Source organism: Muscardinus avellanarius, assembly GCF_963383645.1.
Source record: "Muscardinus avellanarius genome assembly, chromosome: 17".
NCBI classification, from domain to species: domain Eukaryota; kingdom Metazoa; phylum Chordata; class Mammalia; order Rodentia; family Gliridae; genus Muscardinus; species Muscardinus avellanarius.
The window spans coordinates 44,916,692-44,944,065 of record NC_137803.1 but is presented as its reverse complement, the minus strand read 5'-3'; the positions used below and the strand labels follow the sequence as shown (position 1 = coordinate 44,944,065).

Below are 27,374 nucleotides of genomic sequence, written 5' to 3'. Positions count from 1 at the left end.
AAAGGAGCCCATTTACCAAATGAAAGGCTGCAGCTAAGAATACGTCAAAATACTTCTTAACCCTCACAGGTACAAAGAAAGCAATTCTCTGGTACTAAAAGAAATATTTATAAAAGCATACTGCTCCCCAAGATTTTAAAGAAAATATTTAATTTGTATCTCTAAAATGAAAATGCATTTTGGATTAAATTCTGCAACACCCAAGTCTCCCTCATAGTCTATAGCACACACCATAGAAGGTACAAGAGCGAGCACAGCGCTTTCCCAAAGGGGCAATATATACATGCACGTAAGAGAAAATGAACAACGACACCTTTGCCTATAGACACAGATATTCTATCCACAAGGAGAACTGAGGGGAGCCTCAGAGTCAAGGTACCCTTATTTATACACAACTTAAAGTTCACCAGTAAGAAACAAAGTCATCAGCAGATGAGGCTATCCTTTTACATGCAATGATGTTACCCTATTAAAAGATACATTTACTTCTTTACACATGTCTTTGCCAATGTCCGAAATTTGGGTTCCAGGTGATCTAGAAACTCCAGCCCTTCTTCTTCCTGCCGATCGCTGCAGCAGCCGACCGAGCCGGCCATGGAGCCTTTGCCCTCATAGTTATAGGAATGGACGTAGTCTTTGGAATGCTTGTGTTCCTCGTCCTGTCCACACAGATACACCTTCTGTACCGAGGAAGAACACTTTATATTATTTTTAAAAAAATAACATCTAAACATATTAGCATAAAAATGATGTCTTTGATTTACCTTTTATTGTTTAATTTTTAATCAGAGTGTGTCCTCTAATGGATTCCTACATATAAAAAATGCACATGATTGGTCTATATTATATTCATTTTAAAATATAGCAAATAAATAAATGCTCCTAGTGAACACATTTATGAAAATTAAGGCTTATACATATGTCATATGACTTACAATTTCCCATTTGAACATAAGATGTTTAGTTGAAATTTACCTCTGTAGGTTCTTCACATATGTGGGGAAAACTTAAACTGGCTAGGATTATGCTAGTGGCTATTTAGACATTATTACAGAGGCATTGATACGTTAAACTGTCTAGTATCAACCTGTACTGATTGACTGGAACCAAAAAATAACCAAGATAAAACCCAAAATAAAAGTTCAACAATCCATCTGATTTATTTTGATCACCAGAACTTCATAATTCCATGAAGAACTCAGGCACACTAACAATTGTTTACAATTTATGATTGCTCTAAAACAAATATTTTACTCTGATTTTTTGTGGAAAATTTTAGAAAAAGATCACTATCAATTTTTTTATTTTTCTTAAAAGTATCTACATTTGCCACTCCTAGATAAAAAGTAATATACACTGTATTCTAAAAATGAAACTTTTCAGAAGATTCTTTTGTTCTTTGGGTTTAGATCTGACATCTGTGTCTATGATAATTCCACAAGAAAGCAGGTGAAGTGTTCAGGGCATGTGAGGAGTAAAATTGGGGATACCTTTATTCATAAATAATGTTTTAATGTTCATGTAATGTGAACCTAAAACGAATGGGACTTACTTCGCCCAGCCGAGGTTGGGTGAAACTCTGCCAGTCCGTGTATGCGTATCTGCCGGTGTCTGCTCCTCCCTGCCCGACTCCCTTGCTGGACTCTAGGGTCTGATGGCCACCTCCTTTGCAGGAATCCAAAGTGTATCCTCCTTTGACCATCTCAAAACTTTGCTGTGTTTTGATTCCCTGGCCACCAAGGGTGCCAGATATGCTTGTGTCACAAATGTTGGACGTTTGAGTGGGGATCCTAATATTTGCATCCTAAAAATAAAATTAGAATTATCAAATGAATGAATCAAACAAAAGTAACAATCTACTTTCATTGCTCTCCCATGACAGACAACTCACTTACTGACTGTACCTCAATTACCCACATGTAAAATAAGGATAATAGTAGTATCCATATCATAGTTGTGATAGGTTAGACTATTAGGACCACCAAAAATTTATACGTTTGAGGGCCTAACTCCCAGGACCTCAAAATCTGTCCTTGTTTGGAAACAGGATCATTGTAGATATAACTACTTAAATTAAGACAAAGAAATATCATATTAGGTGCATCTCTAATTTGATATGAACAATGTCCTTATGAACAGGGGAGACTTGAGCCAGTCGTGTTGGTGCTTGCCTGTAATCCTAGTACTTGGGAGGCTGAGACAGGAGGATCACAGGTTCCAAGCCATCCTCAGCAAATTAGCAAGGCTCTCAGCAACTTAGTAAGACCCTGTTTCGAATAAAAATAAAATAAAATAGAGATGGGGAGCAGCTCAGAGACAGAATGCTTCTGGATTCCGTCCCCAGCCCACAGAAGGGGAGGTGGAATTAGGCAGAATAGGAAGCCGACGTGGGAAGATCTATGCTGCCCTCAGTGAAGGACATGTAAGAAGCTGGGCGAGAGGCCTGGGAATCTTTCCCTGATGCCTTCAGAGGGAACTGGCCTCGCCAACACCTTCACCTCTGATTTCTAGCCTTCAAAACAGTTACACAATAAATTTGCATTGCTCAAGTCATTCTGTTTGTTTGTTACGCCTGCCCTTTGAAACAGATACAATAAGACTGTGAAGTTTAAATGAATTAAAACATGTGGGGCACTTTGAACTCTGCTTGGCACGGTAAGCACCCAGTAAACATCACAAGTTATTATTCCTGCCATTATTACTATATTAAAATGAGCATAATTGGATCGTCATACAATTTAAAGGGAAGTTAAGTCTGATTTACCGTCACTTCCTCTCCAGGTCCTTCTGTATTTGATACAATTAAGTTTTGCTGGGCTACATCATCTGGAAAACATTTCTTCACTGTCCTTTTAGCAGTAACACAGAAACATGTGAACAGAATACCTAAAAGTTTTTTAAAATTTGAAGTAATGTATTATTTTTTCTGGTATGAGTTAAATATTTTGACTATACAATATTTTTTAAGTCTCTTTGCACAACATTTTAAGATTTATTCCATCAATTGAGATCACAGATGGTCATAAAATTTAAAGCAGAATATTTTTAAAATGTGCTAGTAAATAGACTATCTCTGTCTTAAGATTTAATGATACTCTCTCTTGGATCCAAAAAGAACTTCTAAGTATCTTTTATTTCTTCAAGGTTGGAGAAGTAACTTCATTTGTGTGAAATTTAAAATAGATTATTGGCATTTGAAATTGTACAGAACACACTTAACAGGCTTAGAACAACAAAACAAACATGCTTAGGCACACATACAAACAATAAAGGCAATATTATGATAAGTCATATTAGAAAGCAAATAGTTGTTTTCTCTCATGTGTGGTAACTAGAGAGAAACTGAGTAACAAAAGAGACTTCAGATAAAGGGCGGATACTCCAGGAATGATGGAGGTGATCTAGGGGAGGGAGAGAGGGGGAGAGAGACGTGATAAAGGCGACAGTTCAAGCAATGCTATATACACATATGAAAATATCAACATCAATCTCAATGACATGTACAAGGAGGGGAGAGAGCGGGGTGGAGCCACAGGGAAACACACCAAGTGGTGCGTACATGTGTCTTCCTATCACTCTCTGTCTCATTATGATGTATAAATACAATAAAAGCATGTTGAAATAAATAAATAAATAAATAAATAAATAAATAAATAAATTGTCAGAGGAAAAGAAAGGTAATTACATGACTTCAGTGTCTGATTTTCAAAGTGTACATCAACTAATAGAGTACCTGAAACTCAAATCAGAATTAATTAGGATACAACAAAGACTCTGGGACAAGTTTAGCATCTCCAAAAACACAGCCGGCGGAGGGCAAGATCTTGTTCCCTTTGCCTTCCCTGCTTTTCCTCATTGGCTCCCGATGTGACCAGGTTTCCCTCACTGGAGTTTTTGTGTGATGTGCACTATATCACTTCATTAATAACAGGGAACATATACATCTAGGCAAGATTTGGAACTACTTTGTTCTCACTATTTTTTTGTATTTATATATTCTCTATATAAACTTGGCTGCTTGAAACAGTACAATATTTTATATGGGATAAAATTATTTTGGGGAGAGAGAGAGAGAGAGAGAGAGAGAGAGAGAGAGAGAGAGAGAGAGAGAGAGAGAGAGAGAGGCAGGGGATTAAACCCAGGGTCATTCTACCTCTAAGTTCATATACTCCCACCCACATGTAATTTTTTAATTTGAAAAAGAATCTCACTAAATTACTAAGTGCTAATCTCAAACTTGAGATGCTCTTGTCTCAACCTCCTGCCTTAGGATTAATATGGGAGAAAATCTTAATAATTTTATATAATATCTTCATTTCAAATATAAAAAATGAATTCAAAGAAATGATTGGCCCAATGTCTCATATCTAATCATGGAAAAACTAAGGGTACACCTTTGGAATGTACTTTAAAAGTTTCATCTGTTCTTATTGATAATGTTTGTTCTATGACTCGGAACTCCAAGTCATAAAGTGGATACAAGATTTTTGTGAGCCCCCAGCTCATAGCATTATCAGGGAGTGGGGGAGCCCTTAAGAGGCAGCCTACAGGAAGGAAGTCCAATCACCTGGAGTATGCCTTGAATGGATTTTGAGACTGTCCTCATCCTGACTCTCCTTTGGCTTCCCAGCTGCCCTGAGATGAGCAGCTTTGCGCGGCTATGTGCTTCCCTCCACAGATCCACAGCAACAGAGCCAACTGACCATGGACAAAAACCGCTGAAAATCTGAGCCAAAGTAAACCTTCCTTCCTTATAAGTTGTTACCGCATGTATTTTGTTACAATAATGGAAAGCTGACTAGCACATGAACATTAGATAAAACTTCAGTTAACACATTCCAGATAATAATACTTACATAATAACAATGCAGAACCTAATACCATGGCAAGAATGGCCCATCTTCCAAGTATTACGTTTCCTAGTTTAACATCCCTCTCATCTTTAATATTCATTCTACAGTCAGATGGAGTTGTACAATCACATATTCTCACTGACAGCACATGTTTGGCAGAAAAGCCATGTCTGTCTTGTATTTGCATTGGCACAGAATAATAGTTGTAATCAAGATTTTGCCTTGGACGAAGAAAGGCATGTTTACCTAGGAGGAAACAAAAAGGAGACAACATATATATATATATATATATATATATATATATATATATATATATACACACACACACACACACACACATTGATATTACCTTTCAAGAGTACTGTTATTCCTACTTACTACTTGGGATTCTTGGGAGGAAAATTTAATTTGTAATAAATACTCTAATAATCCTAATGATTAATTTTTCTTTTCTGCAAATGATTTTAAATTCCAGGAACATGGGGAAAATAATTAATATTGCTTTCTGCTCACACTGGATTAACCCATACTTTACATGTTATTTAAATGATCACTTAAAATAGATTTAATTTTTTCTTAAAAGACAAGCAGAATAAGAGTCCAAGCAGAAGGGCTGGAGAGGCAGCTTACAGGTAAAATGCCTGCCTAGCGTGCACATAGCCCTGGATTCCAGCACCTAAAAAAATAAAATAAAAAAAAGAAAAAAAGAAAGTTCTAACATGTATAAGTTTAAAGCTAAGTATTATCCTTTTTAGGATTGATAAAATTTTCCTACAATGAATACATATTGATGATAAATTAAGGTAAAAGTCAAAGCCATCAGCTTTCTTGATCCTCTATTAATTATGGAGTGTTAGCACAATTTCTTACCATCCTTTGATTCTATGCTCCAAAGTTTTCTGGCAGAATTATCCAGGAGAAATTGAAAAGGTGGGCCATTATCAGGTCCATCTTGATCTATAGGTTCCAGAATAGCATAATCTTTATCATGCTTACAAATGGTCACATCTCTATTGATTTGTGGTGGGTGGTCATTGAAATCTTCCAAAAGAACTACTAATGTTCCAGTGCAAGATCGGCCAACTAAGAGAAATCAGGAATATGTTATTTCTCCACTTAAAAATGTATTTATTTTCAATATTTTGTATAATACACAATTGACATCTGCTTTCAACTATTTTCCAAAATCTCAGACACCATTACTACAAAATATTGACATGTCATGCTTCCTGAAAGATTGGTGGCTGGGACATATGATCCCTTCAGTTGGATTTTACAACTAAAATGTATGAGATGATGAGGAGTGTCACTTCAGGGTAACCTGTTGAAAATAAAGTTGATTTCTCACATCTTTTTTTTTTTTTACAAAGAGCATATATTCATCCTTACAATGAAAATAATTATATTTGTTCTTCTTCTCTGCTTCTTCTCCTTTTCCTCACATATTCTTTGCTCAACTTTTGAGCTTCTCACCAACACCCTTAGAGGCGGCTTTCTTTCCTGTTGGCTTTGGTACATTCTGTTGTCACTGCCAAGGTACTATTATCTTCTTTGTTAAGTAAACCCTATTTTCTTTCTTGCTTTCTTCCTGTTTCTTATCCTGAGGATTAAACCCAGGGCTTTAAGTATGTGCTTATTTTCAAGAATCTACTTGATTTTTATGGATGAAACTTGTGACTCCTACAGTGGTTGGTGTTCATATTCTCCTAGGGGCTGGGCGTGGTGGTGCACACTTGTAATCCCAGCGCTTGGGAGGCTAAGACAGAAGGATTACACAGGTTCGAAGCCAGCCTCAGCTACTTAGTGAGGCTCTCAGCAACTTAGTGAGACCCTGTTTCCAAATAAAGTATAAAATAGGTCTGGGAGTATAGCCCAGAGGTAGAAAAGCCCCTGGGTTCCACACCCAGTACTACTACTACTACTACTACTACTACTACTACTACTACACACACACACACACACACACACACACTTGATTTGATCCAGAAATAAACAGAATCTACCTAAAGTACTCCTAGAAACATAACTTATATTTATATTTATTTCTAGAAAATGACACTCACCTGCATCCGTTGCCACTACTGAAATGTTGTATTGATTGTTTTTTACAAACTTTGATTCTCTATCTAGTACTTTTACGGTTTTCAAATCTCCAGTGTGTTCATTAATTTCAAACCAGTTATCTTCATCTCCTAACTTCTGATACCTAATTTTTAGAAATCAAATATAAGTGACCAAACTATAGAGCTAACACAATCTTAAAATTCATCATTTTGAAAAATACATAGAACTCTCCTAAAATGGAAATCACTTTACCTCCCAATACAAACTTAAAGAGCTTTTAGGAAGTGCATTACCTTAAGCCTTCACCGTTGTGTGACTCCGGGTCCAATGCTTTGTATCCAAGGAGTTCTTGGCCAACTGGAAGGCCGTCTTTACTCTGAATGACTTTGACTGGTGGCTGGCATTCAGGGCCCTCATCACTGTCTTTCACTTTAACAGTGACAGTGGTCGTACACATTGTAGGAGGAGTTTGGGAGTTTGCTGCTTTTGAGAACTGGCCTTCATTAAGTACACCAATTTGCAAAGTGATTTGACGACTGTGTTCATAGTTCAATGGCTGTTCAATAACCATATTTTACTCAGTCAGTACACATCATTGTATAGAAGATTTATGATTATTAGTCCATGTTTCAATACAAAAGGAATATCATTTTATACATTTGTTACCAAACATTGGTGCTAATATGAAGACTATAGTTAGTTTCCTAAAATAATAGTGTCAAATGCAAAATTGCTGATTTTAAGAGTCAGCTAGATTTTTTTCTCACTTTCCTTTTGGCAGACCATGCATGCCTTCATTTTTTATTATAAATTTAAATATTAATAGAAATTCAGAATAAATGTTTGAAAGACTTCAAATTACTTACCATATGAGATAGTAATAATAACCCAAATACTTCCAAGCTAATACATAAAATAATCAGATAGATATTTGTCTCTAATGAAGAAGTTGCACTGAGCATCTATGCCAAAATATATAATAACATTATTTACCAGCACCTTTTCAAAGCACACTAGATTTGATTTGAGTCAGCTAAGTTTCTGAAAGAAATGCTCAGTTCTAAACTGGATAATTAAAGAGGTTATACCTAAAAATGACAGTTAAATGATGAAGAAAAAGAAAAAAGAAATCTAAGGGATAAACAAAAGAGAGAAAAAGAATATGTGACATAATAAAAGACATTTTATGGGCCGGGCGTGGTGGCACATGCTTGTAATCCCCACTTGGGAGGCGGAGACAGGAGGATCGCGCAGGTTTGAAGCCAGCCGCACTGGCTTAAGAGATCCTGTTTCAAAATAAAAATATAAAAAATAGGTCTGGGAGTGTAGCCCGGAGGTAGAAGGGCTTCCAGGAACACCAGTACCACCAAAAAAAAAAAAAAAAAAAAAAATGACATTTTACAAAGATTTTATCAGGAAAACACAATTTTTACGTAAGGCTTCTTGAAACATCTACTGTCTCTTAGAAATTAATGAGGGAATCTTTGCAAGAGAGTACTGAAGTCTGTAGACAGAAGGATTCAGAGAGGATTCAGGAGGGTGTTGAGATCTCGTCTCAGGCAAGTGTCTGTCAAATATTTCTCTGTCTTGGTTTTCTTACATATAGAACAAAAAGTTTGTCACTGACATGACTATACTTCAAAAAATGTGGGTAAAAATAATAAAAGAAAAAATCTATGCAAACCAATGTAAATTATTTTAGCATTATACTGCAGTGTTCTAGTAATACACAGGAAGCATTAACTTTTTATCAGTGTACAAACATAAGTTAGAATGCTTCAAAGGATACTTTAAATATTTCATTTATTTACCTTGACAACACACAGGACTCCTTCATTTGTATTTGGGTCTGTGGTAATTTTGAAGTGTCCATTTTCATTGCCATGGAGAATTGTATATACAGCTTTGGAATGAGGCGTGTTGGGCAAGTCTTGGTCATGTACCGCCATTCGTAATATCTCAACATCAATTCTGTTTTCTTCTACTTCTGTAAAATACTGAAAAAATGTATTGTTAATTAAAAATCAGTACCTTTAATAAAATGGCTTCCTACTCTAAAAATTGTATATGAAGAAAATGCGATGTAGAAATATACCCTTATATACTGAGAAAAAACTTACAAGTTTAGTCGGGTGTGGATAATTCCAGCATTCAGGAGGCTGAGATGGGAGGATCGCAGTTCACGAACAGCCTCAGCTACTTAGTGAGGCCCTTCGCAACTTAGTGAGACCCTGTTTCAAAAATAAATAAAGACTAAAAAATAAGGCTGGAGGTGTAGTTTGGAAGTAGAATGCTTCGAGGCTCAATCTCCAGTACCACACACACAAAAAATGAAAACGTTAATCAATTTATTATTACTGCATTATTTGTTTCCATGTTAATTTCTTTCTTTCTTTCTTTCTTTCTTTCTTTCTTTCTTTCTTTCTTTCTTTCTTTCTTTCTTTTTATTTTTTTTGTGGTACCGGGGATGTAACCCAGGGCCCTTCTACCTCTGGGCTACACTCCCAGACTTATTTTTATATTTTATTTGGAAACAGGGTCTCTTAAGCCAGCTTCAGCTGGCTTCGAACCTGCACAATCCTCCTGTCTCAGCCTCCCAAGTACTGGGATTACAAGCCTGCACCACCACGCCTGGCTTCCCTGTTAATTTCTAAATTTACATTTGATTCACTGGTAAATATTTTAACAGAAAAGTTACTTATTTATTTATTTATTTATTTATTTATTTATTTATTTATTATACTGGGGATTGAACTCAGAGCATTTTACCTCCAAGCTGCACCCCTGCCTTTTCTATTTTTATTTATTTATTCTTTTTAATTTTGAAACAGGGTCTTGATAGGTTGCCAAGAGTCTCACTAAGTTGTTGAGGCTGGTCTTGAACCTGAACTCCAAGTACTGGGATTACAAGAGTATGCCTCCATGCCTAGCAAGTTTTCCCCCTTTTGAGAAATTACAGTAGCCCTCCTCCCCAAAGAATATGGCTTCAGAGGCATATGATGTTGAAAAACCAAAAAAGTGCTATATTAGAATCTGCTAGAGATGTAAGATGAATTCACAGAAGGGTGATGACAATTGTATGTAAATTTGAACCCTAGTTATTCCTTATATGTGCCCTATAGTATGAGTTCTTGAATAAGCTACTCAGCAAACATTCCATTTCCTTATATGAAATAGGAGATGTTAGAGGCATTAATGTAAGAAACTACATGAAACCGAAAGTGGTGGCACACGCGTGTAATCCAGCATTTGAGAGGCAGAGACAGGAGGATTGCAGTTCATGGACAGCCTCAGCTTCTTAGTGAGGCCCTTTGCAACTCAGTGAGACCCAGTTTCAAAATAAAGAATACAAAATAAGGCTCTAGCTGTAGCTCAGAAGTAGAAGGCCCCTGGGTTCCATCCCCAGTACCAAAAAACAAAACAAAAACAAAAACAAAAACTACATGAACATGTCAATTACTGCATTTTACTGGCTTTTCGGTCTTTGACTCATACTCTAGTGCAGATTATTGAAAAAAATGAGAATTATTTATTAAAAATTCTGGGAGAAAGAACCATTTCCTAGAGGTATCATTTCAGGTGTGGTGGCCTTTCTCACATATATGATACAGGAGAGGCCACTGTGGCTGGTAGGTCAGTGTAGACTCTGCCTCCCAAAGAGAATACAAAGCCAGACCCTTTCACCCAGAAACTTGACACATAAAGGACACCAGAGATGCAGGGCCTTCTCCTCCCACCCCATTATAAAATTACTCAAGTTCAAACAGTTGGGAAGAATCTTTTTTTTCTTTTCTTTGCAGTTCTGGGGATGGAACCCAGGGGCATTCGACCTCCGAGCTATACCCCCTGCCCTATTTTTTATTCTTTAATTTGAAACAGGGTCTCACTAGATGCAGAGGGGCCTCCCTAAGTAGCTGAGGCTGTCCGCGAACCATGATCCTCTGGTCTCAGCCTCCTGAATGCGGGGGTTACAAGTGTGTCCCACCATGCCCCGCAAGAATCTTAATACTCAAGGAAACATTGAGCCCAGGAACTGCTTTGAGGGTGAAGAAGCTCTAAGTAGCCAAAAGCATGATTATTTTCCTACCATCCAGAAACAACTGGCACTTCAAAGAGTTTTACCAAAAAAAAAAAAAAATCATTGTTCCATCTCTTTGTTATTTGTGACATCTATTCAAGCAAAGTTCATGATCTCACAGAGTTATCATTTTCTAGATCCAGTTTTTGGAAAAGTAGATAAAATCTAGACAAATGGATCCAGAGATACTAACCGAAGTTTCTGTAAAATACGGTGGATTGTCATTTTCATCCTCAAGTGAAATAGTAATTGTTCCTGTAGAAAATAAACCAAAAGGTTGGCCTGCCATGTCTCGCACTTCCATTATTAACTGGTAAGTATCACATTTCTGGAAAAAAAAAAAAAGGAAAAGGGCACACTGATGAACAGTTATATTTCCTGTAATTTGCAATTATCATAGCCACTGTGATTGTTTTATGAATATTTTATAAGTATTCTTTATATGTTTATAATTTTCTTAGGATTGAACCCAGAGACTTGCACATGCTAAGCATGTGCCTTACCACTGAGCTACACCCCCAGCCCTAATCACAATTGCTTAAGCAAACACCATAAATGCAAATAAAAGAGATTAGCGAGTGGGAAGCTGACACATCTAATACAATATTTCAAAATTTAAAGCTACTTTACTCATAATTGCCAAAACTTAAGAGAAACCAAGGCATACTTTAGTGGGCAAATAAATAAATATACTGGGGAATTCAAACAAAGAAATATTATTAAGTGCTAAAAAGGAATACACTATGAGCATATGTATGTGTAATACTGCTCTATCAGTAAGATAGAGCAAAACTTAAGAGAAACCAAGGCATACTTTAGTGGGCAAATAAAGAAATATACTGGGGAATTCAAACAAAGAAATATTATTAAGTGCTAAAAAGGAATACACTATGAAGCTATGAAATGAGAAGACATGGAGGTAATTTAGATGAGAACTACTAGGGAGATTACAGCCTGAAAAAGGCTACATGCTGCTGGATTTTCACTGTATGACATTCTTAAAAATTAAAATTATAGATATAGTACAGTGGCTAGTGGGTTCCGAGGGTGAGGAAGGAAGACAAGGAAGATCACAAAGAATAGGATGAGAACAGAAGAACACAAAAGATTTTAAAGTTGTGAAACTCCCCTGGATGACACTATACTGATACACATCACTACATATCTGCCTACATATAGGACCAGGAATGAACTAAGGTAAACTAGGGCCTTGGGTGATAATGATATGACAATGCTGCTTTATATTGGTATAAATGTACCATCGTTGGTACATGAGATGCTGTATAGAAAAAAATGGTGCTATACAACATCTTTCGGTGGGAGCAAGGGGGATATATGGGAACTCACTGTACTTAATTTGCCTGTATCCTAAACTTCTTTAACAAATTAAGTTAGCTAATTAAAAAATTACACATATTAGAGTTAAATAAAATTACTTTTTGTCAAACAAAAATAAAATAAATTTAAAGCAATTTCAGTATTTATGCATTATATTAAGTCAATGAAAGCAAGTGAAACCTTGTCTATCGCCTAGTTCTTTCCCAACATCTCTGTAGACATGAAAGTCTCAGAGAAGCCTTACAAAAGACGCTTAAGAAAAAGCCATAATGGTCATATTGTAACCTGTTTGGGGAGTCAATTACCAGCTTAAACCTAATTTAATCACTGAGAAGTTAATCAATGTATTACCTCTCTGTCTAGTAAAGGCGTCATAGTAGTGATGACACCTGTGTCTGGGTGAATGGAGAAGTGCTTTGGATGATCTGGGATTTGTTGTAGAATTTTAAATTTCAGACGAGTGTGTAGAGTTCCAGGTTCATCGTTGTCTATGGCAGTCACTTTCCCCACTGAAGTTCCTGTTTAGACAAATTCAATATTGTCAAAAAAATTAAAATTTTAGTGTAATTGAGTCATAAACAAAAATGAAATCAAGGCATTGCTGTAGCAAGTTGTCAAATACCCCACAAAAGATAAGTTTTACAGATAATCTGAGGGATGTATAAATGTCCTACTAAACTTCTCCAAGCCCCTTCCTGTTTGAACTTCAATTACGTGGATATTGTGAAGAAAAGGCTTTGTAGTCTGTATATATCAGGACAGTTCTAACCCTACCATTCATACATTAGTTCTCTCTCTCTTTTTTTTTAGTGATACTAGGGATTCAACCCCAAGGAATTCTAACTCTGAGCCTTTTTAAATTTTAATTAATTAATTTTTTTTTTTTTTTTGCGGGACTGGGGATGGAACCCAGGTGCATTCAACCTCCAAGCTATTTTTTATTCTTTTTTTTGAAACAGGGTCTCACTAAGTTGCGGAGGGCCTAAGTAGCTGAGGCTGTCCTTGAACAAGACCCTCCAATCTCAGCCTCCAGAATGCTGGGATTACAAAGTGCGCCATCACGCCAGGCTTTTTAATTTGAAATAGGATCTTACTCAATTCCTGAGAATCTCACTAAATTTCTGAGGGTGGCCTTGAACTGTCTCAGCCTTCCAAGTCCTGGGATTACACGTCCAGTTCTCAAATTCTTTTCCCCAACCTACTAATCCCAGTTCATGAGCTCTGCTTGAATGAGAGCTTCTCTGTATTCTCTTTCATAGCCCAGCTTAACAATGTTAGCTAGAGGAATATCACTCTTCTGCATATGATAACAAATATCTTTGCTTTTGTATTCTAGGAAATGTGTTGAATTATTAATATGTGAATTGAATAAATATGCACCAGCAGGAACACCTCTTAGACTACCTTTCTAGTGCAGACTGGCTATGGCATAGTATTTTGCAAACCACCAGCTGATAGAGCAGTATTACACATACATATGCTCATGGCAGCGAATGGAGGAGGCAGTAAGAGCTAACACTTCTTATACATTTTTAAAATAAACTTTACTAGACAGTCTTAGTATGCACTTTGATAGGCCTAGGTTACATGTTGGCTTCATCTAGCATCGAAGCAGTTTAGAACATTTTTTCAATTTATTTGAAAGATACACCAAAAAACAGAATGTATAAAACTGATTAGCATTCTCAGGTTATAATGTATTTTTGGGCCCCTGAAAATCTGTTGAAATTTTAGAAATATTCCAACTACATATTGCTTTATAAGTTCGCCTGCAACTGTGTGTACATGGTAAAAATAAAAAACATAAACATTTGTCTTGCTCATTCATATCTGTAGTGGATTAAGCTGATTAGAGAGAAACCTTAGACATTGTTTATCAGCCTCCTAAACATGCACAGCAGAGTGCGCACAGAAAGATTTGCCTTTGAAAAGGGTGGTGAGTTGTGTAGCCTTGAAAGTAAAACATTTTAAAACATTCTGCATAATCTTAAAGCACTAATGAAAAAATAAACTGAAGTAAAACTTTCATCCTATAGGCATTGGTTATAAAATGGAGGCTAATATTCAGCGGTCATTACATAATTCAGAAAATCAACAGCTTTGTGAAATTATTGCTTGGAATCTCAGTACTTGGGAGGCTGAGAGAGAAGGATCTCAGGTTCAAGGCTATCTCAGCAACTTAGCTAGTCTTTCAGCGACTTGGTGATACTCTGTTTCAAAATTTAAAAAAATAAATAAAGGGAGGACTGGGGGTATAGCTCAGAGGTTGAATACTCCTGGCTTCCATCTCCATCGTGCACACACGCGCGCACACACACACACACACACACACACACACACACACCCCTAATATTATACATATGTAAGCTACAAAACTCAAACTCCTTGAATTTCAAATATTAGTTAAAAATATTCCTTGACACATTAAAGTAGACTTTCCTGTATCTTTTGTTATGTCATTCTCCCTTGTATTCTTCCTAGAATAGAAGAAAACATTGAATTTTCCCTACATCTAGCCTTTTGAATACCTTTAGATAAATGCCAATTTTAAAAACAAACACCGAATGCATCCGTGTGCATGGTTCTCACTTTGCTGGCCTGCTCCTAAAACCTGGTCAACCTCACTCTCTCCCTCCTGGACTCATCGCCTAACTTCTTCCAATCAGAAAGCTAAGCTACCTCCCTCTACTACTGAGTTTCTGAGCAAGCACAGAAAGCAAACTTCACTTTCACAATGGTCAACCCTATAGAGAACTAAGTCAGGAAAATACTGCAAAAATTGTAAAGGCTATAAAAGGGGAAATGTGTGGCATTTTATGTTATGAAACTGCTTCAATTAAGAAAAATTTGCTCAGAGCAATTTGACCTATAATAGGGATGTCATATAATATCAATTTCTAGTGAGGGAGAAAAGTGTATATAATCAGAAATGCCCAAAACGAAGCAGGAAGTATAATAATAAATTAAAACATTGTAAATTATAATACTTATTAAGTGTCAAATAATCTTATCATACCATTATAAGATATGAACTTACCAGATCGGCAATTTTCGGGTATACTAAAAATAGTCACTTTGTTTTCAAAATATGGGGCATTATCATTATCATCTTCAACTTTGAACAGCAAGGGGAGTGGGTAATCAGGTGCATAGCCATCTGCAGTTGTAGCATAGCCATAGACCTAAAAGGGAGAAAAAGGCCACCAGCTCATCTCAAATGACAAATTAATCCAAAAGTAAGCCTAGCACTAGGGCAGAATATTTCATTTTAAAAATCATCCACAAAGGTCTTTGGAATTATGAAAGGCTCTATGGAAAGATAGCATTCAGGTGCACTGTACGCCTGCCTGCCATATGGCTTCATCCCCTTTAGGTGTTATCTCTCATTATTCTCCTACCAGGTACCATGCACTCCAAGCACAACAAACCGCAGGTGCTTACTGAATTAACTGCATGCTGTCTTACTTGTTAGAATATATGCAGACTTTCTCCAGTTATGCTAATAAAGTGTTTTTTGAAGTCTATAAAATTGCAATCATGTATATAATTACAGACAGATATATATCACAACTAAACTATTTTTTGATTATGCCTCTACCTACATTTTTTTCATTTTTCTATCATAGGTATTTCCTTTTTTGTGTGTGTGGTACTAGGGATGGAACCCAGGGGCATTCGACCTCTGAGCTACACCCCCAGCCCTATTTTTTATTTTTTATTTTTGAAACAGGATCTCACTGAGTTGCAAAGGGCCTAAGTAGCTGAGGCTGTTGTAGAACTGCGATCCTCCTGTCTCAGCCTCCCAAATGCTGGGATTATAAGTGTAATACCACCATGTCAGGCTGGTATTTCCTTTTAATAAAAATACTAATGGAACCAGGGAGGCCTACGATCCTAGTACTGTGGAGACTGAGGCAGGAGGATCACAGATTAAAAAACAGCCTTAGCAATTTAGTGAGACCCTGTTTCAAAATAAAAAATAAAATAAATCTGAGGGTGTAGCTAAGAGGTTAAATTTTTCTGGCTTCAATTATTAGCACCACAAAAATAAAAAACTAATAGAAATAAAAACTAGGGCTGAGGTATAGCTCAAGGGTAGAAAGCCTCGGGTTCAATCCCTGTACCATGAAGACAATGCTAACGAGGCATGTACACACCCAAAGCCCGCCTCGAGGGGGCTCTGAGACCCACTGAGGACGTAACGTCTTTTTCTTTAAATGCCCTCAATTATTTCTTTACATTCTCCTCGTGTGATTTGCTCATAAGTAAAAATAGGCAATGAATTTCCAACGTTCCTCTGATTATTTCACCTGTAAGGGCTTGGATAAATTATTTTTAAGTAATGCTTTTATATCACTAGGAGTAAAATGTTTAGAGAATTTGGGAGGAAATATAAAATTGTAAAGAAATTATGCCACTAATATCTCATCATTCTTCTCAATTATGAAATATCTAAAACAGAAATTGCTTAAAATCTGCACTGCCAAGCCAGGCACAGTGGTACACGCTTGAAATCCCAGTACTTGGGAGGCTGAGACAGGAGGATCGCAGGTTCATGACCAGCTTCAGTAACTTGGGAGGCCCTCCACAACTTAGTGAGACCCTGTTTCAAAATAAAGAATAAAATAGGGCTGGGAGTATAGCTCGGAGTATATATATAGCTGGGAGTATAGTCCCTGGGTTCAATCCTTACTACCACACAAAATAATAATAATAATAATAATAATAATAATAATAATAATAACAATAATGATAATAATAATGATAATAATGATGATAAACCTGCATTGCCTTATAAAGTGCTTTGGTAGACATTCTAGGATAGGATCCAACCTTTTTGTATGAACTATAAAATCTTTAATACTCTCTGATCTTTATTTTCCTTAGTGTCAAACTAGACTTCATCCTGGATTTTATTGCTGTTGTTGTGTTGATTTCTTTTTAACAAGTGGATTTTCCTGTCACTGATGTATCAACCTAGAATACCTAGCTCTTCTCTCCTCCTCCACAATTGTAAACTTCTCTCAGAGCTGCCTGAACATGGCCACCAACTTGAAGATGTCTGTTAACATACTGTCTGGACCGTAAGGCATAAGATGTCTGGACTGCCCACAGATAAGTCCTTGAGCTTCTTTACTGCCACCTCCTAATAATCCAAGACTATAAGGGTTTAATCAGTATTGTTCTCTCGCATTCCCCCAAACCATTGTGAATTTCTCTCCTACACCAGATTAAACATCAGTACACTGAAGAGATAGGTAAATTTTGTAACAAAATTTTAATTTTCAGAAGAAATAGAATTTGTTTTTAGATATGATTGGACAGAAGAAGATAGAATGATAAATTTGTTCTGGATTACTAAGGAAATAAGATAGTGCCTAAGGATGTCATTGCTGAAGAACAGAGAGAAAGAGAGGGAGAGAGAGAGAGAAAGAAAGAGAGATAGAAGCTCCATGGTGTGTAAGGGGCAGAGGCTGTGGGTACAACGGCAGCACATGCACATTGAGAATTGCATTGGATGACTGGAGCCCTACCCAGATAAGTCAGAATTTCTGGGCATGGACCCAGGCACCTTTTTTTTTTTAATTCTTATGTAATTTACAACATACAACAGTGGTTGAGAATAATTGAGCTACTTTATTATGGAGAACTTTAAACCTAGTAAAATGTATTGTCAGTTCTCTGGAACTCTGATCAAAATATGTACCTTAAAATTTGTCATTATCCCAGTGGAGTGATGGAAGGGGTCTAGGGTAAGGTGAATTAATGAAGGAAACACTTCCATCGACATTATATACATATGTGAACTCATCATTGTCAATCTCAATATCACGTCTAGGGAAGGGAAAGGAGTAGGGAGGGGGGGAAGCTCACCAAGGGCTGTGTGCGTGTATGGCCCTGTCACTGAACTACATTATGATGTGAGACTACAGTGCAACAAAGTATATTAAAATAAAATGCTCTCATTATATTTTATGCCTTCCCTCACCTTTATGTCCCTTGTTATATCTGTTGTCTCTTTTAGCAATGGCAGGAAGGGAAATTTAAGGTTTATTCTGAATATGAATGCTATTTTAAATATTAAAAATATTGACCTTTTCATGTGTTAAAAAGTAACATTGAAAATATAACTAAGCCAATAATAAAGACAAAATTCTGAATAATTATTTCATTAATTTACCAAAAACTGATCATACTGCTCACGGTCAATACTTCGCGTACAGTAAATATCTCCAGTGTCTTTCTCTATGAAAAACAAATTGAAGGGATCTTTGTCCACTCCTGGTCCACTTATGGAATAAAAGATGGTGTAATTCTGTGCTGCATCAGATTGGATCTATAACAATAAATGATAATTATGAATATAGCAATTATGACATCTTCATACCTTCAATCTAAACTTTTATGATAGTTTATTTTTTATAACTCGCTCTTTTTTCCACTTACCTATTCTTTCTATCCTCTGCTTAGGATATTCATTTCCTTATAAGAGGATAAGCAGAGGAAATAAATATAAATATAAATTCCACCTATTCTTTCTTTTCTCTGCTTATCCTATTCAACCATCTCCCAAGTTTTCCAAATTTTTATTTACATTTGGCAATGTGAAAAGCCAGAGTCTATCACTTATTTGTCCTTAAATTCTTTTATTGGTATAGTTAACAAAATTTGTGGAGTGATATGCATTTATGATTCCTGTTCACTTATTTCTACATAAAGTATAGTAATACTCCCAATAATTTTAAATTATTTAGAATTAAAAATTAGATGATTAAAAAGTACTATAGAAATAATAGAACTTTTCTTGTAAAATTGATTCCTCAAAAATCTCTTATCTCCAAAAATGTCCTATGCTTATGTTTCAGCTATCTGGCAGTGAGACAATCTTATGCAGTAAACAGAAAAGTGGTCATATTTTGAAGAATGGGTCCTAATTTAAGCAAGCGTTGAATTATGCAACACAGGCATAACACTGTGTATGAAAACTAAAACATCTAGCAAAGTATTGGGGTGACTTTAGATGTAAACCTACAGATATAAGAAACTCCAAATATTAAACTTGGTTCCAAGTGTCTAAATAGGATTTCTGGAAAAGAGCAAATACACTGGGTGACTCCGTCGTGGCTAGTGGTTCGAGTGAATAGATGATTCTACTACTACCCATATTCTAACACTCTGATTGCATACACCGTACAACTTGCAAATGGAAAGTTTAACAACAAAAAGTGTACTACATGTGAAGGCAAGTTAGATGAGATGTACCTGCTGCACATGTTGTGGGAAAGGACCTAAGGAGTTCTCCATCAGTGAACACGGAATCGGAGCCCATTTCCTCTTCTGGCGCCTGCGGACTGTGTCTTTGGCATGTCTTTTCTTAGGAGCCTACATTTGATGAGAAACAAAGAAAGAACACTGCTCATCATTCTTGAGATTATGTTTTTGCACATCTACATCAACACAGAGAGTGTAAGTAAGAAGGATACATAACAATATCATGGATCATCTCCAGAGCATTCCTGTTTTTACTGATAGGACACACACACACCCCTACCACAAGATCCAAACTACATTATACTCCCTTATTTCACTTATTTATTGATTTAATCAGTTAATAAAAAAAACTTATAGGGCCTTGGGAATACTTTCACCTTAAGTTGCCATAGACTGTCTGGTATTGTGGTTCATGCCTATAATCCCAGTACTTTGAAGGCTAATATAGGAGGATCTCAGATTCCAAGCCAGCCTTAGCAACTTAGCAAGGTCTCCTGTTTCAAAATAAAAACTGAAGTAGGGCTGTGTTTGGAGGTAGAATGCCTCTGGGTTCAACCTCTAGTATCAAACAACAACAGCAGCAGCAGCAACAACAACAAAAAAATGATGCTATAGAACCTCCTAAAATCAGGTGATCCATTAACAAATATTCAAGAATTGATTTTAAAACTGAAGTATGTTTATTTCTGTAATATGAGCATTCTTTACAATTTGGATAAAAATAATATTTTAAAATTCAGTTAAGAGGAATTCTTGTAATAAAAAAAATCTGCCGGGAAATCCTCTTGTAAGTTGAAATCACTTATTACTTCCTGGATTTGTAAGACCAAAATCATTGTGCTGAGTTTGTTTTAAGTGAGATATGAATCGCAGAAGCCTTCCCACTCCCAGCACTGATCACCACCCTTCAGAGCAAGACAATGAGCCTGTGCACTCACAGCAGTCCTGTGGCGTGGCCACCACGGGATTCTCTACTATCAGGACTAAGTTTTAGACACTCTCTTTTCCTCTTTGAAGAGAGACTCAAACCCGTGTGGAGTTGGGAGGGAGCCATACAGCTGCATCTCTGGCCACAGAGCTAGAGACCCGCCCTTGCCTGCCTCATCCAACCCTCCTTTTTATTGCCACACCTGCAAACATTCTCTGAAACCTTTGATACTGTGACTTTGCTCCCTGGCTGTGGAGAGTGCTCATGGTTTAACAACTGGGTAAACAGCTCCAACACTCCTCAATAGTCTAATCTTTCTTTATATTAATTATAAATGAAAAAACATACAAATAATCTTTAAGGATAGCAATTTTAATCTGCAAAGAAGTCTATGAAATTAAGAACTCTCATCAATACTTTAATATGCAAGGCTACTTAAATCCTTGCCCATTATACCTTTTTATCTCTTGCTGAGAGTACAATTTCTATCTCATCTTGTTTCTCCCACTGACTGTCTGAGAGCAAAATGGAAAATGTCTTTCCTTCAGAAGACAAAAGGAGGTCACGTGTGGTGTAAATTGAGCCATCTTCCAGAATTCTGAAGGCGGGGTCACTGGACAGAACATGGCTGGTCGACTGGAGACACTCCTTCAGATTCACTGCAGGAAGAAATTTCATGGCAATTTGTCAGGTGAAACAGGAACAGAACAAGTTTTACAGGAAGAACAACTGAGAGTTAATGCGTGAGAAACAAAAAGAGGGTGGTGACAGGTAGTGTCTTTTGTTTTGTTTTGTTTTGTTTACTGTTTTTTTATACTGAAGATTAAACTCAGAGGCCACCTACCTCCAAGGTATACCCCCAGCTCTTTTCATTTTATTCTGAAACAAGGTCTTTCTAGGTTTCTAAGAGTCTCACTAAATTGTTGAAGCTGATTTCAAACCTGCAATTCACTTGTCTCAGTCTCCTGAATATTAGGATTACAGGCCTGTGCCGCCGCACCCCGCTAGTACCTGCTATTCTAAGCAAGTTCTTAGGGGCCATGAAAATTAAACAATTGTCAAATCATATTTCTCATTGCTTTTATCATAAGTTAATTTAAGAATTGAACTCTTTTCCTAGTGTTGCTATATTTATTGTTTCCACAAACCCACAAATAATATTGACTTTATAATGATGTCTATTTTATTTGACATATATGTATATATATATATATATATGATATTTCTTGACTTTATAATGTGCCAATCAATGCACATTTAGTAGAAATTGTACTTTGTGTTTCAAATTGTAACTTGGATCTTTTCTCAGCTGGTGATGTGTGGTGAGATTCTTTCTCATGATGCTGGGCAGGTAAGCAGTAGCTTTCATTAAGACTCCTGATTAGACAGGAAAACAAGGGATTCTCTACAGTGGATTGTGTTGCTAACCTGTGATATTTGGTGTATTATATGTGTTTTCTACTTGTATTTTCAACATATAATGAGTTCATCAAGATGTGACCCCACTGCGAGTCAAGCATCTGTAGATACAGATGTATATACATACATAAACAAATTTGTTGTTTTATATCAACAAAGTATTTTTTAATATCACAGGGATTTTAACTGTATGATTTCAGTATATTTTGCAATATCTGATAGTTAAAGCTATCTTGCAATAAGCAAAAACAAACAGGTCTATTCCTGTGTGTGTGTGTGTGTGTGTGTGTGTGTGTGTGTGTGTGTGTTACTAGGATTGAACCCAGGAACATTCTGCTTCAGATTGACAGCCCTATCCATTTATTTATTCATTTGTTCATTCATTTAGAAGCAGAGTTTCACTAGTTTGCTGAGAATCTCACTAAATTGATGAGGCTGGCCTTGAACTTGCAACCCTACTCTTTTAGCCTCTCAAGTTCTGGGATTACAGGCATGTGCCACTAGGCCCAGTTGGTCTATTCTTAAGTAATATTTCTCATTAGTATTTCAAATAATCTTTCTATAGTATTTTTGTGAGGTTTAATAAACTCAATCGCTAATGTGCCTTGATGACTACAATGGTAAGAACCACTGAATGATGAATTTCACAAGCTAGTCTATGAAATAGATCATACAAATTCTTAGTGAATACTTGTTCATTGTTAGGAACTTCAGTACAAATTTTACTTGGGGCACCTAAATTTTAACACATTTGTTTCACATCTAATCAATTTAAAGAAGCTGGCATTGGAATTTTGGCAGCAGGTTAGTAGATGCATCAAAAATAAACTTCTGGTTTTGGTGCTTTGCTTAGTTTGAATTAAGATTATTTATTTATTTATTTATTTTTGTGGGTCTGGGGATGGAACCCAGGGGCATTTGACCTCCGAGCTACACCCCCTGCCTATTTTTTTAAATTATTCTTTATTTTGAAACCGGGTCTCACTGAGTTGTAGAGGGCCTCACTAAGTAGCTGAGGCTGTCCGCGAACCGCGATCCTCCGGTCTCAGCCTCCCAAATGCTGGGATTACAAGCGTGCGCCACCACGCCTGCTGAATTAAGATAATTTAACCCTCTGATGTTTGCTAATTTTTCTGGCAAGGAAAGTATACAAGTAATTTCAATATCTTAATTATTTTAACCACCACAAAAAAAACACAAATAGCCTATCTTTTATTGTATCATCAATTTCACTGCCAAGTAGCTAGTCTATGGCTTTTATCCCAAAAGCCTTTATAAAAGCAGCCTGAAGCTAAATGTATCAGTTTCCAACTACTAAATTCTCATAACGTGTCTCACCTTTTCCTACAAGTGTTTCATCCTGCAGTTGAGAAGGAACTTGAAGAGAAATTTTCTGACAAGCATCGCAAAATAATATCAGAACCTCAAAAGAAATAAAAAAAATGAGGAGTTACATTTGTTCACATACTTCAATTATGGTTTTGTCTTATTGATAAAAAATATTGTCAATCTTGGAACAAATTTTTAAATTTTTAATTTTTTCTATTTATTTTAGAAATAACCAGAAAAGAATGGCCTTAGGAACACCACAGTCATTGAGTATCCATGAAAAATCCAGTGAGCAGTTCTTAAAATCTGCATAATATTGTATAATTATAAGAAAAATGTCATAATTTGTTAATTTTATAATACATACAGTATATTGTTACTAAGAATAAGTATCATTCTAATTATTTATCCTGAAAAAAGAAAGTACTTAACTCTACCATTCACTGATCACAGCCCTATTCTCAAATCATCATTTCCACTGTTTGAGGGTATAGTTGATGAGAAAATATTTGAGGATTTTTTTATGCTCATAAAGAACAATGCTCCCCACTATTCCAAGTTCTCAAACAACTTTTCAGAAAATCTTGGAAAAAATTTCAAAGTCTAAAAATCTTCAATCACACAACCAGTCTAAAAAGAAATGAATCTCAAAATGTAAATGACTGTCTTTAAATACGTAAAAAATTTCAAATTAAATTCAAGAAACAGGTATGTTTTAAAAACATGGGCAGTTCAAAGAAGACAGATACTATCTGAAACATAAAAGCTATTAGTCTGAAGGCTTCTATAAGTTCAAGACATTTTTATTCTTTATTGGCATATGCTACTTTTTTTATTTTCTCTTTTCCTTATCAGAATGACTGCATTTTGGTTACTTAAAATTAAAATGAATCAGATTTTCCAGAACCATGTAGGTCAACACTACGACCAGTCTTCCTCTGAAGACCTGTTTCTAGAGTTAAGGGACACATTACTATGAAAAAGAAGGGAGAAATATCAATATTAACGATGTGTACATTAGGTGTGCTGGCATATGTCTATAATTTCAGTACTTGGGAGGCTGAGACTGGAGGATTGTAGGTTTAGCCTCAGCAACTTAGAGAGATCTCAGCAACTTAGCAAGACCCTATTTCCAAATAAAAAATAAAATAGGGATTGGGGTATATCTTGGAGGTAGAATGCCCCTGGGATCAATTTCTAGCACCAAAAAAAAAAAAAAAAGAAAAGAAAAAAAGTGTACTTCTTTTCCAATTTATTTCAATTCTGTTAGATATATTGTACTTCTTTTTCAATCCAATTCAAGTCTACTGGATATATTGTAGCCGCCTATTTAAATAGATTACAATTTTACAAATCTCTGTCAAGAACATAATATGAAAAGGTAGAATTTTAATACATACTTTTTCAGTTTTAATTTAAATAAGCACTTCTAAAACACAAGGCACTCTATTTATTTGATTCTTAAATATACTCATCCTTAATGCCAAAGAATGCACTAAATTATATCTAAAGAACTTTCTGAGGGTAAAGCATTCTATTAGAAGTTATCAGCCGGGCATGGTGGTGCACGCTTGTAATCCCTGCACTGGGGAGGCTGAGACAGGAGGATCGCGCAGGTTTGAAGCCAGCTTCAGCTGGCTTAAGAGACCCTGTTTCCAAATAAAATACAAAAATAGGCCTGGGAGTGTAGCCCGGAGGTAGAAGGCTCCTGGTTCCATCCCCAGTAGCACACACACAAAAAAGTTGTTTAAATATTCAATGTGGAAAGACTACATTAATCAGAAATATATTCACACATGTATACACATTTTATATATGCATATATTTGTATATATGTGCTATGTAAAACATGATATATCCACATTTCCATTCCCACGCTCATCTTGTTTCCCCCCAGCCCTGCGACCCCCTCAGTGATGCCCCCCTATAGGCAGGGCCGATGGAGGTTTCCAGCCCTGCGACCCCCTCAGTGATGCCCCTCTATAGGCAGGGCCGACGGAGGTTTCCAGGCTTTGGTTCTCTTCTAGTCTACAGGTTAAATCAGTGGCTAAGTGATTTGGAAGGGGCTGTAGTCAGACAACCTTTCAGTCAGAATGGGAGTCAAGGATGACTCCATGTAGCATGAATTAACGAACACTGGGTAGCATAGGGACCACAAGCAAAGGAAATCTGGGTGGAATCCCTTGAAAAACATTTACCACATTTTATGCAATGCTAATTCAAGGTGGTCTCTGAGCCTTTCTCTCCCCAAGCAGTTACAGTCATCAACCCTGGATCGTCTAATAATTGTATGGAGAAAATGCTTGTTCCTATATAGTAAAATCTTCTAATTCTGAAAATATAATTCTGAAAAGAAGTTCATTAATGCTGGATAGAGATATGAAATAACTCTCTTCTTCCCATCAAAGAAAAAACACAGTTGTAAAGCTATTAAAATTACAAGTGGAAGGCAGGTTAATGGCATTTTCAATAACTGTCACATTTGCTGTCTTATTCTTAAACTAAGAGCTCTGTCTTTCTCTCAGCTCTTCTTGGATAAACTAAGAAAGTCCTGGATAATTCATACCTTCCCCCAAATTTGTTTTCACTTCTTGCTGTTCAGCAGAAGAAAACATGTTAAACATGTTATATACACACAGTTATTTAATGACTACTAGCAAAAGCAAGCCTCAGAACCTTCTGGGCCAAATGCCTAAGGCCTGAATGTATTCCAGTACTGCTTAGATAAACACCACAACAAGAAAGAATGAGGATCCTTAAAAAACTTCAGAATCCTGGCAGCAGGTGCTTGAGGAGTGAGCTCAACACACCCCATCCTGGACACAAGTCTCAAGACTGATTCTGCATTTTCTCAGGAATGCTTTGTTTTCCTAGTCTGTTCCGTGCTTTCTGTCCCCACCTCTGCTCTCGCTCAAGCCCAAACTGGAAGCAGAAAGCGCGTAGTGACATGTGTGATTCCATAAGCCTTTGATTGCTACTCACCAGGAAAGAGAAAAGCAACTGCTTACAGAAGATGCTCCCTGGGGCAGCAGAGGCCACAGCCATCAGAAGCGGTCCCAGTGGTCAGGGCCAGTGACCAGAGAAAGCACGGGGGTGCCTGGGATGTGCAGGGCAGCTGAGCTGATGCTGGCACTTGTCAGGATGTCCTGCTGCCACCGTGGCACAGCTGAGCCAGCTTGGGAAGAGTCAAGAGGCAAATGACAACGGACAGATGTGGCGGGAGAATGCTTCCCTAGTGTTGCTCTGGCTGGTCTTCCTCCTTCCAAGCCAGTGACCTCTGCATGGAAAGAGGTTTTCCTACAAGTGGGAAGAGTGAGGCTCAAAGCACCCCAAAGCCAGTCACTGGCTCCTCCTCACAGTGGCTTTCAAAATTTCTCCTGCCACTTAACACACAGGCTACAGCAGGCGGGAACACCCTCCATGCTCAGCCCTCCTCCCTTTCCCCCCGGGGTTGGTGCAATGAAGTCCTCCCCGGTTATTACCCCCTCCCACGGCCTCCCCTCCTTGGCCTTATTAACCTGCCTTGCCCCTGGGTACTAACACAAATTGTGCACCAACTCCATGCAAGGAAGTGATGCCTCCTTAGCTGCTATTGGCAAATCAGAGGCCATCAGCATGTGCAATCACATCCATCTGCAGTTATCTCCCCATCTAAGCACTTAGGTGTAGTCTGTCACACAGAGTGGAGCTCTGCCAGGGACCAGGCATGCCAGTTGGAAGCAGAGACCTCACAGGTGCATCATGTCTACTCCCTATTATTTTCTGTCTACTGGGACTTAGTACTCTAGACAGCAGGAGCAACGTCCAGAGTGCATCACCCTTATAAAAGCAAAATAATAAAGAAGTCCCTGGGAAACAATTTTGTTATTGCTCTTTTTTGTTGTAGGTGAAGGCATTTTTTATTCTTACCTTTTTTCTAGGATGACTAGAATCTGGAAGATCAAGTCTCATTAGGATCATTCCATTCAGCCTAATTAACTGTGTACTACAAGTAATAGCCTGGATATCCAAAGCTAATGGTACAATAATGTTGCCATATTTAGGTTTTGTAAACACATTGATGGCTTGTATGAGGACATTAGCATCCTTTTTC

General features: G+C 37.0%; 1 protein-coding gene across 2 annotated transcripts; it reads right to left on the bottom strand.

The window, feature by feature from the left end:
* Positions 1-482: 482 nt before the first annotated feature.
* DSC1 (desmocollin 1) lies at positions 483-26,326 on the bottom strand (the record flags this gene model as incomplete). Of its 2 annotated transcripts, none has more annotated exons than XM_080714579.1 (16): positions 483-680; positions 1,553-1,804; positions 2,765-2,886; positions 4,857-5,099; positions 5,724-5,936; positions 6,917-7,059; positions 7,211-7,473; positions 8,729-8,914; positions 11,189-11,323; positions 12,685-12,851; positions 15,371-15,515; positions 18,515-18,670; positions 19,597-19,716; positions 20,990-21,192; positions 23,291-23,375; positions 26,264-26,326. In XM_080714579.1, 16 exons carry the CDS (start codon positions 26,324-26,326, stop codon positions 483-485), a joined length of 2,694 nt encoding a protein of 897 aa, XP_080570705.1. The 2 variants fall into 2 exon arrangements, with proteins under 2 accessions (XP_080570705.1, XP_080570706.1); XM_080714580.1 differs by lacking the exon at positions 483-680 and adding an exon at positions 775-810.
* Between the last annotated feature and the right edge of the window lie 1,048 nt (positions 26,327-27,374).